Consider the following 15,119-nt stretch of genomic DNA (forward strand, 5'->3'; position numbering starts at 1 on the left):
AAAAATACTGTAGTTTTTGTTATCGTTAAAAAAAACGAATAAAGTTGTTAATAAATATAAATTAAAAAACTTTTGAGGTGTCATCAACTTTATTATGTGACCAGTGCTAAACCTGTTACATAACTTCTAATTCTTCAAATAAAATTGATTAATTTTTTACTTCGACACATATATCTCTCTAATACATTTATTTTCGGCCTTAGGTTTAAAGGGAACATGATTAAAATAAAAAAGTAATCACATACACAATACACATTACTACTATCAAAGTAGCGTAATAATTTAGAATACACAGCTACACTTTTAAACTTAAAACGTAAGCATCTGTAATCTCAACAATTACAATCACATCTCAAATTTTGAAGCAGTTGCTTAATCCTTGCTCTGGATGTACTTGATGAGATCAATAACTCGGCTGGAGTAGCCATATTCATTGTCGTACCAGCTGATCAGTTTTACAAAGTTGTCATTTAGAGAGATACCAGCAGCAGCATCAAAGATGGAAGAGTGGGAATCCCCAATGAAGTCAGAAGACACAACTTGATCTTCTGTGTATCCAAGAATACCCTTGAGAGGTCCATTGGCGGCTTCCTTAACTTTCTGCTTGATAGCTTCATAGTTGGCAGGTTTGCCAAGACGTACAGTAAGATCAACAACTGAAACGTTGGCTACTGGCACACGGAAAGCCATGCCAGTGAGTTTGCCATTCAGAGCGGGGATTACTTTGCCGACAGCCTTAGCGGCTCCAGTAGAGGCAGGAATGATGTTTTGTTGGGCACCACGGCCATCACGCCACAGCTTGCCAGAGGGACCGTCTACGGTTTTTTGGGTGGCAGTGGTGGCATGTACGGTTGTCATCAAGCCCTCAATAATTTCAAAGTTGTCGTGGATAACTTTAGCAAGGGGCGCCAAGCAGTTTGTGGTGCAGGAGGCATTAGAGATAACTTTGAATGATGGGTCATATGCATCCAAGTTGACACCAACTACGAACATGGGAGCATCAGCGCTGGGAGCAGAGATGATGACTTTCTTTGCTCCACCTTCTAAATGAGCAGATGCTTTGTCTGTAGTGGTGAAAACTCCAGTAGATTCTACAACATATTCAGCACCAGCCTTGGACCATGGGATGGCTTTAGGGTCCCTCTCGGAGTAGACAGCAATTTTGTTTCCATTAACAATGAGATAACCATCTTTGGCATCTACAGTTCCCTTGAAACGTCCATGGGTGGAGTCATATTTGAAGAGATATACCATGTAGTCTAGACCAATGAAGGGATCATTGATGGCAACAACTTGGGCTCCCTTTTCAACAGATGCACGAAGCACCAAACGTCCAATGCGACCAAATCCGTTGATTCCAATTTTCGACATTGTATCTGTCAAAGAAAAATAAAAACTTAATTAAGTATAAAAAACAAAAGGAAACAAATTTTTTTTCTACCTACCTAGAAATGAGTATCAACCTAAATGGATCTTTATTTACCCTTCACTAGCAATTTTATTTTAGGTTAAGTACCTTTATTATTGTTATATACTATATACAGCTTCAACATTAACAGTTAACATTTTACCTATACAGATGTTACTACTACTATTTTATGTAATAGATTTCAATTATTTTAGCATAAATCATCAATGGAGTTTGTATTGTATTTGTAATAATTTACATTACAAAATATGTTTCAAATTTAATTTTAACTTTAAGATTTATTTATCTTTATTTACCTGAATACTTAGAATCTGGTGGATTACTTAATCAATACCATACCAGAAATATTAAATAAGTAATTCAATTAAAACTATAGTCAGAATTAATTACATTGAAATCTTTTTTAACACTTGTAAAGTAACTGCAGAACATTTAATATATTATACTTACAATTTAAACAACTGATAAATTTTAGGTAATTATTAAATATTGACCAATTCAAAAACAAATATCTGTCAAAAAGATTATAAAAATACTTTTACATCCTAGAAAATAAGAGCAAATATTCAAACCTTTATTACAAAAAAAAAACACGTAGGTTAAGATGGGAGTACTTTGCCGGCGTATGAAGGTCAAATAGAGGTCAAGTGAATCTTGAATGTTAATCGTTTGTAATAACTTTACTTAATTAAATCAATAACCATATGAAAATACGGAGAAAATACTAATGTTAAAAAAAGCGACAAACATAAACCTATAAAATAATTGTTAGCTGCAATAGTCGGCCTCGGTTCCATCCACTTGCAACAAAGTCACGTAACAAGAAGTGCAAAATTTTTTCACACAATAAACAAAAAATGATAAACGCTATTAATTAAAAATAAATAAAATAATAATAAGCTTAATGCCTACCAGAAAGAAGAAGTTCTGGCGTAGAATTAATACACGTACGATCCCCGCAAGATGGAGTACTGAAATGTCGTATGAAGGACAAGTTAGTATGTGAGTCGACCGCTATGAGCTGGAATCTAGATTGCGGATGTCGAGTAACATTAGGTTTTCACTGACGAAAGCTCCAGAAATATTGATAGTGTGATCTCCCTCATTCTCTTGAAAAAACTGAGATAGCAATAGGTTCTTGTATGGGGGTTTCATCACCAGTAAAAACCTACTCTAAAACCACTACAGCGAAGCAAATGTCATTGAGTAAAAAAAAACAGACAGGCTGGTATTTTGTAAAAAAGCAATTTTAAATTAAATCAAAGAATCCTTTACACACAAACTTTTGTGCATTACAATTATTATTATTAGAAAAAAATATGCTGCGAATATGAGTGATCATGCTGATAGGGGTTCGACCCAAACAGGCTTATACCGTCCAAATTGATGAAATACTTCTAAAGAGCAGTATTTAGAGCAACCGAAATCGAATGTATATTGGTTTTGAAGAAGATGAGGCACGAGGAGTGCCGAGCCAGTTGGAAATTGTTGATTTCTGCTACTGATCTGGGTTATGGCATGGGTTATATTGTTGAAATTACCTCTGTGGTTCATTACTTCTATGCTGTAATACATAATTATCTTGATTATCCCGCATCTCTTATATTTATTTTCAAAAATGTAAGGCTGTATGCAAAAATTAAATGCAAATTACGCTGCATTGATGGCTTGTCATGCTTTATTGTGTTAAGGTACGTCATATGGCAGAAATCAGCCAGCATTACATAAAAATTATATTTCGTATCAAATTGACACTTTTGGAAATATAAAGTAAAGCCGGACAAACAATACAAAAACTCGATCATGAGGGCACTACAATCTCTATTGATATTGCAACACTAAACACAGACACGTCAATAAAACAACTTCCCCTTCGTTAATTGCCTATGCATTTTTCCCCCACAAATGTTTTTTTAGACACTAAAATTCAAAATGGTAGTTACAAAAATACAGCTGACATGATGAAACCGTGTTCTTTAAATTTTTAATTTATTGATAAGTCAACACTCATGAAACGATTTTTACCTATCCTGTGGCGGCAATTTCAAAAAGTCAACTTTCTGTTTTCTAATCAAAATTAAACATTTTCCTGTGCACATAAATAAAAACTGGTTATAAATGTATAATGGTTATAAAAGTAGGCATAAATGGTTTTGGCAGAATCGGCAGAATTATGTTTAGAACTTGTATATTGAATCCCGATGTTGAGGTAATACATTGTCGTATTTTTCTTCATTTTAAAATGATTCTTACTCTCTTACCATATTACAGGTTGCCGCTGTTAATGATCCAGCAGTTGACGTAGATTACATCTGTTATTTAATAAAATTTGATTCAATACATGGAAAATTTGAAGGTGATGTCGCGCCATGCAAGGGTGATATTCAAATTAATGGTAAGCTCCAATATCATTAAGTATATACCTAAACATAGTGACAATAGACTTAAACGTTTATTGCGTAAGATATTTGTTTTGGTATTAGAGATAACATTTCAATGATTTACATTGCTCAATATACTTTATATATATATAAAAAGTAAAATAAATTTAATAATATTGTCAATGTCTTTATCAATTTTAGTAATGAATCTCAATAATACCACTAGCATAGTAAACATAAATTTCAGGTGATTTAGTTAAAATATTTCGTGCGAAACAACCATGCGATGTGCCATGGAACACCGCCGGTGTGCAGTATGTCATCGAATCTTCTGGAATGTTCACCAATCTGGAAAAAGCTGCGGTAATAAATATTGTGTCTAACAACTTAAACAAGACATTCCTTAAATTTAATAAATTCTATAGATTGAATTACATATAGTTAACAGTATTTTAAATATTTTGAATTCTAAAAGTGTATTGAGAATGTTCTGTAATCAATAAAAAGAAACAAAAGCAGTTTAATAGTATTATCTTTCAAGAGTTAAAAATATTATTTATTTATGTTTCTACAAATAACAAGATAGGCGTTTGATAAACTAGCTGACGACATTTTTTGTTTTTATATCAATATCTGAGAGATATTTTTAATATGGGTTCAAGTAAAGGTTGAGGGTGTGTACGTGACGTCTTTGAAATATAACAAAAAAAAAGGGTCCATGACATTTCATAAATGTATAAGAATCATAATATTTATTATTTTCGGTACCAGCTTATCAAAATTTAATGTTAAGAATCCGGGTTCATATTAAAAAAATGTTCTGGGTGTTCTAAGTTTTAAGCGGTACGAAACTTTTTCTAGCTAAAAGGCTATAAGAAAGTGATTATTTTTTTAAGTTCTACAGGCTCTGTTATTTAATTTAATATTATACTATATAGGATAGGATAGCATTCTTTTTTATAATATAATTAGTCAGATTATAAACTGACAAAGTTCAAAAGATGATATAAAGTTTTGTGTTAGGGACACCTGTCAGTAGAGGGTGTGAAGCGCGTGGTGGTGACCGCACCCAGCAGCGATGTGCCCATGATCATTCTGGGGGTCAACGATGATAAACTCAGAGCTGGTATTATCACAATTATTTACATAAACCTAAGTTATATTTTTCTAGAGATTCCACACACTTGTTTTTAAACTCTAAATGAATATCCTATCGTTATTAATACTAGGAAGACAGCAACATCGCGTGGCCCTGTGGTGTCAGATTTTGGTACATCCATGAGGAAGTAATTTCCTGGAGTTGTGCAAAAGATCTGGGGTCCTGGTGCTTTCCGAAACCTGAGGACTAATAAAGAAAAAAAATATAATAATAGGAAAATTTAAAAAAATCCCCGTAATTTTTTTACAGGACATGCAACATTTTTTTTTTCAACTATTATGTATTTTTTTTAATAATTCATCAGATCAGAGAGTGATATCGTGCGCATCAAGCACCCTGTACTGTTTGGCTCCGATAATGAAGGTTCTAGAAAACAACTATGGCGTTTCCGAGGGATTTGTTACTAGTATACACGCGATGACTCCCTCTCTCAAACCACTGGATGGATTGTGTTTGAGAGGAAAGGTAAAACGCTAGATGAATTGTGCATAGAAAAACGTGCTATGTCTGGAAATCCGACTTGTATATTATTATATTCCGAAAGAGATTTTCTATGTCGCAATACTTGTATAGAATCATTTTATTATCCCTTATTGTCCTTAAAATTAGATTAAATGTACCCATAATCAATGTGTAATCCAAAGAGTTGTGCTATGATCGTCGTCAAATTCATAAGCTCTGTCTACCTCATTATTAAACAGGTGAGTGTGTTGTTCTATGATTCCAGCACTGGCGTGACTTTAGAAGCATCCATCAGAACGTAATCCCAGCTATGACGGGCGCGTGCAAAGCCCTCGGCAAGATACTGCCCGAACTTAAAGACAAAATGGTCGGCCTCGCTTTCCGTGTGCCCATCGTCAATGTATCCGTATTAGATTTGACAATAAGGTAAGTAGAAACATATTTATTTTATTACCTTTCTTTTAGATATTAAGAAAAAATTAATATTCAATTTTTAATGAATAATTTGAGTGTGGCTAAATTTTAGTTTCTTTCTGAAAATTAATAATTTCCTAGTAATTATTTATAATGATGTATATCAAATATTTTTACAAGGTTAAGCAAAAAAACAACATTAGAAAATATCGTTAAAAACGTAGAAAACGCCAGCGAAACGTACTTACAAGAAGTGCTTAATATATCTAAAGAGGAAGCCGTGTCTTCAGATTTTATAAGGGACAGTCACTCTTGTATATTGGACGTAAATTCCAGTTTGCAACTACGACCTGATTTTTTCAAACTTATCTGTTGGTATGAAAATGAATTTTCATATGCATGTCGTGTTATGGATTTGATAATATTTTGTGAGAAACGATTCGAACAGAAACAAACTGTGGAAAGTAAAGTTGTTGAAGGTGTATCAGAAAGTCCTACATTAACGGACACTGCAGCTGTTCATAAGAGATTCAAACCAGTACCTGGTACCTGTCGACAACAAGTTCCTAATATAATAAAGAATTTTTCTAAAAGTGTCTACAGTAGTATACAAGATTTGCAGCCGTTGGTGACAGACGTACCTGTTGCCCATCAAGGAACATTCACAGACAGACAACCAAAGAAAGTAAACGAATTATCACAAGTACCCACCGATGATGATATCGTTAAGAATGTTTTAGTGTCGAAATCTATTCAAAATATTGTACCGACATCTAGTGCTTGTAAAAGCATTGAAGCAAAACCAAGTGTTAATAAAAACATTCATAAATCAACTAAACATGAACGAAACGACTTCAACGCTCAGAATCATTTGGAGAGCGTGAGAAGAGAGTTAAATAAAATGATGAACGTCACTCAAGGATTACTTGAGAAATCTAATAAACTATGCGATCCTTTCAAGTTTAAGATCGAGGATCCGGATCCGATTCCGGAGTCGAAGAAAAACAAAGTGGATAGATCTATAGCGTTCGTTGAGTCGAACGAATCAATGCAATGTACAGGATGTTTGACGAAGAGTCAAGGAACAGTTGTTGTTAACAAACAAGTAGAAAAAGCGTGTTCAGGCAGAGGTGATACGAAAAATGATAATGTCAAATTAATGTCAGTGGAACATTCAGTACTGACTGAAGGTACAAATTATTATTATAACAATTAAAATAGAACTAGCACTTGACCGCGATTCCACCTGATCTTAAGTATAAAATACATTGTACACAAGTTCTACGCAAATTAAAAAATGGTATAGGTATACGGAGAAAAAACTAAAAACGTAATTACATCAGCGGTCGAAATGTTACAAATAAGATACGCTTTTTTCTTTGCTATCATTACGCTGCGGAGGAGGAGACGCATAAGAAGGGGAAATATATTTCTGTACGTCTTTTCTCCGTTAACTAAGCGTAGGTAACACATCTGTAATTTCACTAATCTATGGGCATTCATTATCTATGGGTCGCCTCACTATTTCGACGAATTCATTGGCCGAAATAGCGAAGCGACCACTTTATAATATTAAAATTATTATTATACAGATCCTCCTCAATTACATGGAGACGATATAAGTAAGTTTCATGTAAAAACTTTATACGACACGAATTTCGAAGAGATAGCCGATAGTCGTCATGCAGGTGAATTGGTACAAAAACGAGCTATAACCAAACTTCAAAAGACAAGTACGAGCTTCCTCAGAGAAAATCCTTATGTGTATGCTTTTAACAAGAAACATGAATTTAGAAATGAACAATTAAAAAAACAATTACAAAAAGCTAGTCCCGTCAGTATAAAGATGGAAGGGATTAATCTTGCCAGTAACGAAGCACATTGTTCCGAAAATATATCTAGATATATTATTGTACAAGAAACTGAGAATGCTAAAGATCGTAAATTCTTAGGACAACGACTTGTTGGTAAACAGAATATTCTAGTACAAAAACAAGTTATTTGTGAAAATGTGGAATTACATTCAAACGATAACGCATTTGTTAAAAGAGATGAAAATAAACAAGATATATTTGATAAACTTGATAGTACAAGTGCTACTAATTCTGAAAATTCATTTCACGTTAAAGAGAAACAATCTCAAGTTATATGTATCAACGATTTAACTAATTCCTTGGAAGATTTGTCACGTTTAGAAAAGATATGCAAGATTATAGAAATATCCGATGATCTGTCAGACGAGTTGTTTTCAAAACTGAAACCAACAGAACCGACTAATATGAAAAATAAAAAATGGTCCTTCAAAGATCTTTGCGCTAAAATTAAATTGGACGATTTTTGTGATAAAGTTTTTCGTGAGTAAAATTTTGGTTTTTGATTGTAAAAGTATTGTTTGTAATAAAAAGTTTTTGTTCTATAATTTATTTTATTTTAAGGCACATTCTTAAGGAACATAAATATAAAATATGTGAATTTTCCTTACTTTAAAACAAAAAAAAAACGCACAAAACACTTACCATTTATATTATAAAAATTAAAAAAAAATAAAAAAAGCAGGTACAAGGTAGAAATACTGAGACTGGAAATAAATTCTTAACCATAATTAGTATAAGCGGAATCAATAGTTTTGAGAAGTTTCATATTAAGTTGTATGATAGCCTTTGGGAAGACGGCGTCGTCCATTTCAACAAAGTCTGCGATAACAACATTCACAGGCGCCTGAGATTGTAAATTCTGTGAATCTGTCACAGCTGGAGGAGGTCCCGGGACAAAATCCTCTAATAATTTAGGTAAAACTTCATCTTTTACGGGTATTGCACACTTCTCTCGAAGTGTGGATATCCATCTGAAAGGAAACAAATTTTGATTTAAGAATTTAATATGCAATATTATTTTTAAAAAAAATATTTTTTATTGTATCAACATCACATACTTGTTTTTTTTTAATTTAAAGACATGGTCAACATCTGCCATACAACTAAAAAAAAAACTAGATCGATTGTTTAAAACTTCTAACAAATTAGCAGATGTATGAGTAATTTCACAGTTGCACAACATATATATTAACAATTTTCATTTAATAGGAGCTTTCCATTAAACAATTATAAAGTCAAAAAAGAACACCATACCTAAAAAGTATGAACGCTGGTGTTGGTGTCAACACAGCTTGGTGCACAAAGCCCATGCCGGGATGTCGTCGCACGCTCTCCAGAAAGGTGAGCAAGCCGCTGACACGTTCCTGCTGCGGCCACGGAGACGGCAACATCTGCGGCTGCCAGAACTGATCCGTGCTGTACACTGCCTGGTGACGGTACACTATCACTACCTGGCATTAAATCAAACATTACTGTATCATATTGAATAGTAGATTACACTGTAATTAAATCCAAGATGGCCGCTGCTACAAAATGGCAGATGACAATTTTTTTTTCAAAACCCCTAAAATATGGGTATCTGGCTTGACTAGTAGAATATGGTGCACTATGTTAAATACAAAATGGCTTCCTACACATCATTGGGCTTTGATTTTGATCTCCACAATATGGTTAAGAAATAAAAATGCTAGACTAGTGGAAAACCATACTAAATCTATAATAGAATAATGAATCGCAAAATGTGTTGGTAAGCGCATAACTCAACAACGCCCGGACCAATTTGGCCAAAACTTTTTTAAATGATTAAAATTCCAATCATTGCCGGCAACATATTTTTTTTTCATTTAACGCGGAGTCGCAGGCGACAGCTAGTGTTAAATTAAAATAAACTTCAAACAAAAATTTATAGATTATCAAGAACTTTTTCAATGAATTGATGATATTGATTCAAAGATATATGGAACAAATGGCTTACATTTTTAGTAAAGAAAGATAAAATTACCTGTTGTCTCAACCTTGCCAAAGAATTTAATGTAATGCCTTGCAGATCTATTTGACGAGGCACCAGCTGCGGACCATACAGATGTAATAATAACCCCATCAGTCTCTGATGGTCATTTGCTGTGAAGCCATAAAAATGTTGACAATCTAATATCACCACCTGGAAAAACAATATTTTTCTATTCTTTATTTAGATTCTTAGTGAGTTCTGTTACATGTTTGTTGTAATCTTTTGTATAAATCATAATTTTGTCAGTCATTTGTTTCTTGTTACTTTATAGTCAACTAACTGTCCGTCCTGGCAGAATTAAAAAAAAACATAATTAGTAGCCTATGTGTTCTTCCAGACTATTTTCTATATGCCAAATTTCATCGAAATTCATTCAGTCATTCTAGAGAAACCTTCAAACGAACTTCCATCCGTCTAAACATTCACATTAATAAGTAAGAGATGCACAAAACATCACAATACCATTGGACATTAATTTGAAGTATTACTGCATTACTATAGGTAATTCCACTTGAGAAACACATGTATAAAAATTACTTTGTTTTTCAAAACAAAAGAGTGTGGTGCCAATATTTTTTTTACTAGAATTCTTACATTGGTTAAAACTTTTTTTTTTGGTTATATCTTTAGAATTTTGCTTATAAATTTCCCTCACCTCGCCTGGATGTGTGTCAACAAAACTTTTAACTTGCTTCAAAGCTGTTGTTATTTCATCAGCATACACTCCATGTGTAAAATAGAATTTATCATCACCTGTCTTTGTTGCGATCCTCAAATCGAAATATCTGTAAAATAAATCATTGTGCTATTAGCAAAAAAGTTAAATTAATGTTAATTTCCTCAAAAAACATTATTTTTAAATTATTTCACTATCAATTCCAGTCGCTATTTGAATTCTATAAATACTCAGGAAAGCTGTATCTACTACATAATAATAGATTTGTGCTTCAAGTACAAAAAACAACTTGAATGAACCAACTTGTGTGCTATACCATAAATGTACAGTCGGCAAAAATACAAAATTTAAGCAACATTAGGATTTATAAAGTTTATAATGCAGCTATTGTGAATTGTAGAAACTTACTTATATTAGTGACTTAAGTTCTATTCATATAGTCAAACTAAAACTATGATTAGTGTTGCAGCCTATCAAATAGCAAGGTGTAGGTATGCATTAGTAACTGTAGCAATGTACCTAATGCCAATTAGCAGTTGTTGCGAGGTGTCTACAGCTTGTGTTATTGTCCAACGTAATATCGTACCTCGGAACAATGGGTACAGTTTCTTGACAATTGGCTCTGCATCTGGAGCTATCCCACTTGACTCTGTGATACCATAAGTCATTGAATCATGGCTACCTAGAAATTTAATGATGTTGGTAGGATTTAATTTTTTTATGGTTAATGCATAGTCTAGAATTAAGAAATGAGAGTTTTATATGATTATTGGTAAGCTAACAACTATCATGAAATATGGCAAACAAATGTTAAACTAATTTAGATATTAATAATCATTTCTTCATTTTGCAGTTTTATTTTTCAAGGAAAACCCCAATACATTTATAAATTTGATACACAAATATAATATTACGATTTTAATAATATTTAAGTATAGTTGTGTTAATGAATAAAGACAAGGACATATGATAACATTACCTGGAATAGCCAGATATATAAAAGGAACATTTTTTAACTGCTCAGGTAATTCTCTCATCCAATTTTCAAGATTAACATTTTGTGCTGACCCGTCTTCACACATTATTGAAGCTTTAAAAGATAAAAAATAATTATAGAAATGCAACACATTTATAAGTGCATCTATTTGCTTAGTGAAAAAACGATATAAAAGTATGAACTACCTTTGTACTTGGTAATAAATTGTTTAACCTTTGTTACGTCATGATCTATGTTTAACCATACTTGTCCTTACAAACAACGAGCCCTACCAGTTCTTTTTAGAATGATTTGTGCCCATTACTATTACTATGTTTGATGAATGTTTGTACTCGTAAAAATTATTCTAAATAGATTAATTGATTTTTAAAACAAAGTTCCATGGTGTTTTCTCATTTCTAATAGTTAAAAAATGTTAGAACATTATTATTTCTATAAAAAAGTGTAAACAAAACAAACCAAAACACTTTTTAAAACTTCAAAGTGTCTGTCAACCTGCCAACTGCCAACTGTCAATTTAGTAATCAAAAAGAAAAAAATGTCAGTTTTTTGTACAATGGCAGCACAGTTAATTTGTAATTTTTTTTATATAAAGAGACCGCGTGGTTATTAAAGAAAAATGAAGACTTGAAAAAAGTATAAACACTTTAAGTTAGCTCAAATCACCAGTAGACAAGTAGACAAAGTAACAAAAACTAACAGTAGTGTCGGCTAGATTTTATTTGCAATACGTACAGAAAGATGGGCGTTGAGTGGGAGTGATTCTCCATTTCGTGTGTATGCTGAAGGATAATTTCTAGACGACTTCCCTAAACTTCTTGTATATGTCGATGGGCAGCGATCATTACGCTATTTTAGCTAAAGTAGATTGCCGTGTCATTATTGCCTAACTTACAACTAATTTTGCTTCAATTTTAAAAACTAAATAAGTCATTAGTTAAAAGTTTATTATCAATTAGCGATCAAAATAGAAAAAGGAGATCATACCCAAAGCAGCTAAAAGAAGTCCAAACTTCATGTTAGCGAGATAATTTTATAAAACTACCCACTCAGAAACGTCAACGCACTCGGTGACCGTTATTCGACAAATAGCTATTATGTTTTCAACAAACTGTATAGCAAAATTATATTCCGTATTTGTTTCACTTAAGTACACTGCTTCAAGACGTAAGCTAAAATGAACTTATCATGCAATTCAGTGCGTTTGATCTTCTGTGATGTTAATAAATGCAAAAAGTAACCTCTGCATGTTATTATTGGCTCACTAGACGGCCACCGATTGCTTTGTTACAGTACTCTCAAATGGACGAATGTATTTAGCAGATTAGGTGAAAGGATAAAGCATGGTGTGTTTTTTGTGTCAACGTTCTTAACAGTATTCGTAATAAGATTAACCTTGAATTTTGGACAGTTTATAAGAATTAAATTGGCGTGACACATACTTAATGATATAAAATTAACTTGCCTATTTAACCTTTCGTATTTTAACTGTCAAAATCAGCCCATCTGTGAGTCCTAATACAGGACGCACTCTCACACACAAGAGGTTAATATAGCGGTAATAGCTCAAAGATGGTAAAGGCAACCTGTGATGCGTACTCTTGGGTTTGATTACGACGAAACAGCGCTAAAAGAAGACATATTTATTAGTTTTGTTTTAACATACGCCGTCACTCGAATTGTGTCCCAACAAGAAAACTAGTGTAGTTAATAATATTTATCTACCAGGTGTCCATGAAACAACATTGAAATAATAAAATTTACTCGGATGCTATATGCGTCGTGCACGATACAAAACTATAACTTGCATAAAATATTGTGTTCGTACCTTTTACTTCAGTTCATAATTTAAAAAAGCGATATAAGATTAAAGAATATACAAGAAAATAGATAAAACAAATTTGTACTTGCAAGTTTATGTGCCGGAGACTTTATTATAATCCCCTTTCTCTTCTCGAGTTCAGGGAAGTGGATTTGACGAGGTTAGGAAAGAGAAATATCCTTTTTCTGTACGTTCCCTACTCCGTCGATTAAAGGTCAGCAACGCCTCTGCCTCTCTAGTATGTTTATAGGCAGCAATGTTTGCCATCTTATAATATAAAAAAACAGCAACGAATTCTGTTAAACTTTATTGAAGTTCATTGTTTCATGTTACTTTGGCCTTATTATGCATCAAGTAAACAAAGACAAGGTCTTGCAATTAAAAATATTAATGTACTAAAATGGCACAGATAATTAATTGGCGGCGTCTGAAAATAATTGTTATAAAATAATTGTTATTACTTAAGTTCTTTTAATATTAAAAAATAAATATAATAACTTAATTTTTTTGCTAATTGCGTAATTGCAGAATTGTATGGACGGACATCTATTAACTTTTGACATCCAAAAAATTATGTTATGTTTTTCTTACCTCCAAATGTATTAAGAGTGACAAGTAGTTTTGGCTTTACGCCGATAACGAAAGGTATCAAACCCAATCTCCGTATTTTCCCTAACCATTGATTAATCGCATGTAAATGAAAGAGCACAGCCAAAAATGTATTGTTCTGTTGAAATCAGCTCGAAACGTAATTAAGTTTCCTTGCCAAATAACTTTCGGCGAAAGTAGCTAGGGTTAGTAAGAAGTGCCTTAGCAATAGTAATGGTAGTGCCAAAGTATCCGATGGGTTCGAAGTTTAATTATTCTTGCTACTTTAATAAATTATATACCCAAGAACTCTATGTATTTACTTTATCCCATATTAAAACTGTTAAATCATAAAAAAGGCATGTACAAGTTGTGTTTACGTTATTCACATTTTATCTAGATAACCTGTTTCGTGAGACAAAGGGCTTTGTACTCTTTGCGGAATCTGTGTGCTTTGCTGAATGCTTGCAGATAGAAAAAAAAATGTAGCCAGGTAGCGCGTCATACGGACATTTATGTCTGAGTAACATAACATATTTATGCGTATAAATATGACTGCGTAGTCAGGCTACTGTTGAGCTCCCAAAAAGGCAAATAAAAGATAGAATCAGGAAGGAGGCTAAAAGAAAATAATGATGATGAAACTCTGGTTGGGTGTGTTAAGGACACCTGCAAGGGGTTCCTACTTCAGGCAATCGATGTATGCAAAGAAAAAATAATCTTTTAACTAACCTTTCGAATAATCATGCATTTGTATCACCAATATTTTCATCACCAAAAATGTTATCTCTTCAGCTTTTACGGCACGGCTCGGCACGTTTTATCAAAAAATATTAAAGCACAAGCCTAGCTCGTGATCAGCTGACCTTTAGATGAGGTCATCTTGTGAACCATGTATGATTCGCCAAAGTTAATATATCAGAATATCGAACTATTACTATTATACTAAAAATAAAAATAAATTGTAAAGTGTAAATAAATTATCAAAAAAACCTCTAGCAAGATGGTTAGTTTGGTTTTTACATTCAGTGTAGGATCTTCCAATAAATTAGCTGTATGTAATGTCATCGAGGCCGAGCTATTAAATTCATAGACAACAGACATTCATTTTTTTTCGGCTGCCTTCCCTTCCTCAGGACTGCGCTGCGGTAAGGGCCCCTCAGCCTCTGAGGTAATGGCATCTTACTCATTGCGAAATTTGTGTGTGGGAGCATATTTTATCTGCATATATATATTTAATTTTATTTTTACATTAATATTAAAACACAAGCGTAATTATATAATATGCAGAATTTTAATATATTAA

The 15,119-nt window shown here is 32.9% G+C and overlaps 3 protein-coding genes across 4 annotated transcripts; 1 reads left to right on the forward strand and 2 right to left on the reverse strand.

Moving 5' to 3' along the window:
* Positions 1-76: 76 nt before the first annotated feature.
* On the reverse strand, positions 77-2,396 carry LOC106126706 (glyceraldehyde-3-phosphate dehydrogenase 2). Its single transcript, NM_001312258.1, is given in 2 exon segments — positions 77-1,376; positions 2,342-2,396. A coding segment is annotated over 1 exon segment (999 nt). The 5' UTR covers positions 1,372-1,376; positions 2,342-2,396; the 3' UTR covers positions 77-372.
* A 946-nt stretch (positions 2,397-3,342) lies between these two features.
* Positions 3,343-8,252, forward strand: LOC106126865 (uncharacterized). Of its 2 annotated transcripts, XM_013324766.1 has the most exons (8): positions 3,343-3,638; positions 3,701-3,824; positions 4,058-4,173; positions 4,834-4,936; positions 5,274-5,434; positions 5,697-5,857; positions 6,026-7,035; positions 7,438-8,252. In XM_013324766.1, the coding sequence occupies exons 1-8, from the start codon at positions 3,555-3,557 to the stop codon at positions 8,205-8,207; spliced, it is 2,529 nt and encodes an 842-aa protein (XP_013180220.1). In that variant the 5' UTR covers positions 3,343-3,554; the 3' UTR covers positions 8,208-8,252. The 2 variants fall into 2 exon arrangements, with proteins under 2 accessions (XP_013180220.1, XP_013180221.1); XM_013324767.1 differs by lacking the exons at positions 3,343-3,638; positions 3,701-3,824; positions 4,058-4,173 and having other exon boundaries at positions 4,844-4,936; positions 5,219-5,434; positions 7,438-8,251.
* A 99-nt stretch (positions 8,253-8,351) lies between these two features.
* Positions 8,352-11,879, reverse strand: LOC106126580 (PI-PLC X domain-containing protein 3). The gene is made up of 7 exons (XM_013324300.1): positions 11,589-11,879; positions 11,386-11,496; positions 10,926-11,088; positions 10,386-10,515; positions 9,722-9,880; positions 8,974-9,170; positions 8,352-8,690 (listed from the first exon to the last, which is right to left on the reverse strand). Exons 2-7 carry the CDS (start codon positions 11,486-11,488, stop codon positions 8,438-8,440), a joined length of 1,005 nt encoding a protein of 334 aa, XP_013179754.1. The 5' UTR covers positions 11,489-11,496; positions 11,589-11,879; the 3' UTR covers positions 8,352-8,437.
* Positions 11,880-15,119: the final 3,240 nt, after the last annotated feature.

This window comes from Papilio xuthus, unplaced genomic scaffold, assembly GCF_000836235.2.
Source record: "Papilio xuthus unplaced genomic scaffold, Pxut_1.1 DF824992.1, whole genome shotgun sequence".
NCBI lineage: Eukaryota > Metazoa > Arthropoda > Insecta > Lepidoptera > Papilionidae > Papilio > Papilio xuthus.

What these genes read in the sequence shown, in the direction of transcription:
- LOC106126865 (XM_013324766.1), top strand. Translation starts at nt 3,555, where the DNA reads ATGGTTATAAAAGTAGGCATAAATGGTTTTGGCAGAATCGGCAGAATT. An exon ending in GGGTGATATTCAAATTAATG is followed by an intron (nt 3,825 to 4,057) that starts GTAAGCTCCAAT and finishes CATAAATTTCAG; the next exon opens with GTGATTTAGTTAAAATATTT. An exon ending in CGATGATAAACTCAGAGCTG is followed by an intron (nt 4,937 to 5,273) that starts GTATTATCACAA and finishes ATAATTCATCAG; the next exon opens with ATCAGAGAGTGATATCGTGC.
- LOC106126580 (XM_013324300.1), bottom strand. Translation starts at nt 11,488, where the DNA reads ATGTGTGAAGACGGGTCAGCACAAAATGTTAATCTTGAAAATTGGATG. An exon ending in TATATATCTGGCTATTCCAG is followed by an intron (nt 11,089 to 11,385) that starts GTAATGTTATCA and finishes TTAAATTTCTAG; the next exon opens with GTAGCCATGATTCAATGACT. An exon ending in CAACTGCTAATTGGCATTAG is followed by an intron (nt 10,516 to 10,925) that starts GTACATTGCTAC and finishes TTTATTTTACAG; the next exon opens with ATATTTCGATTTGAGGATCG.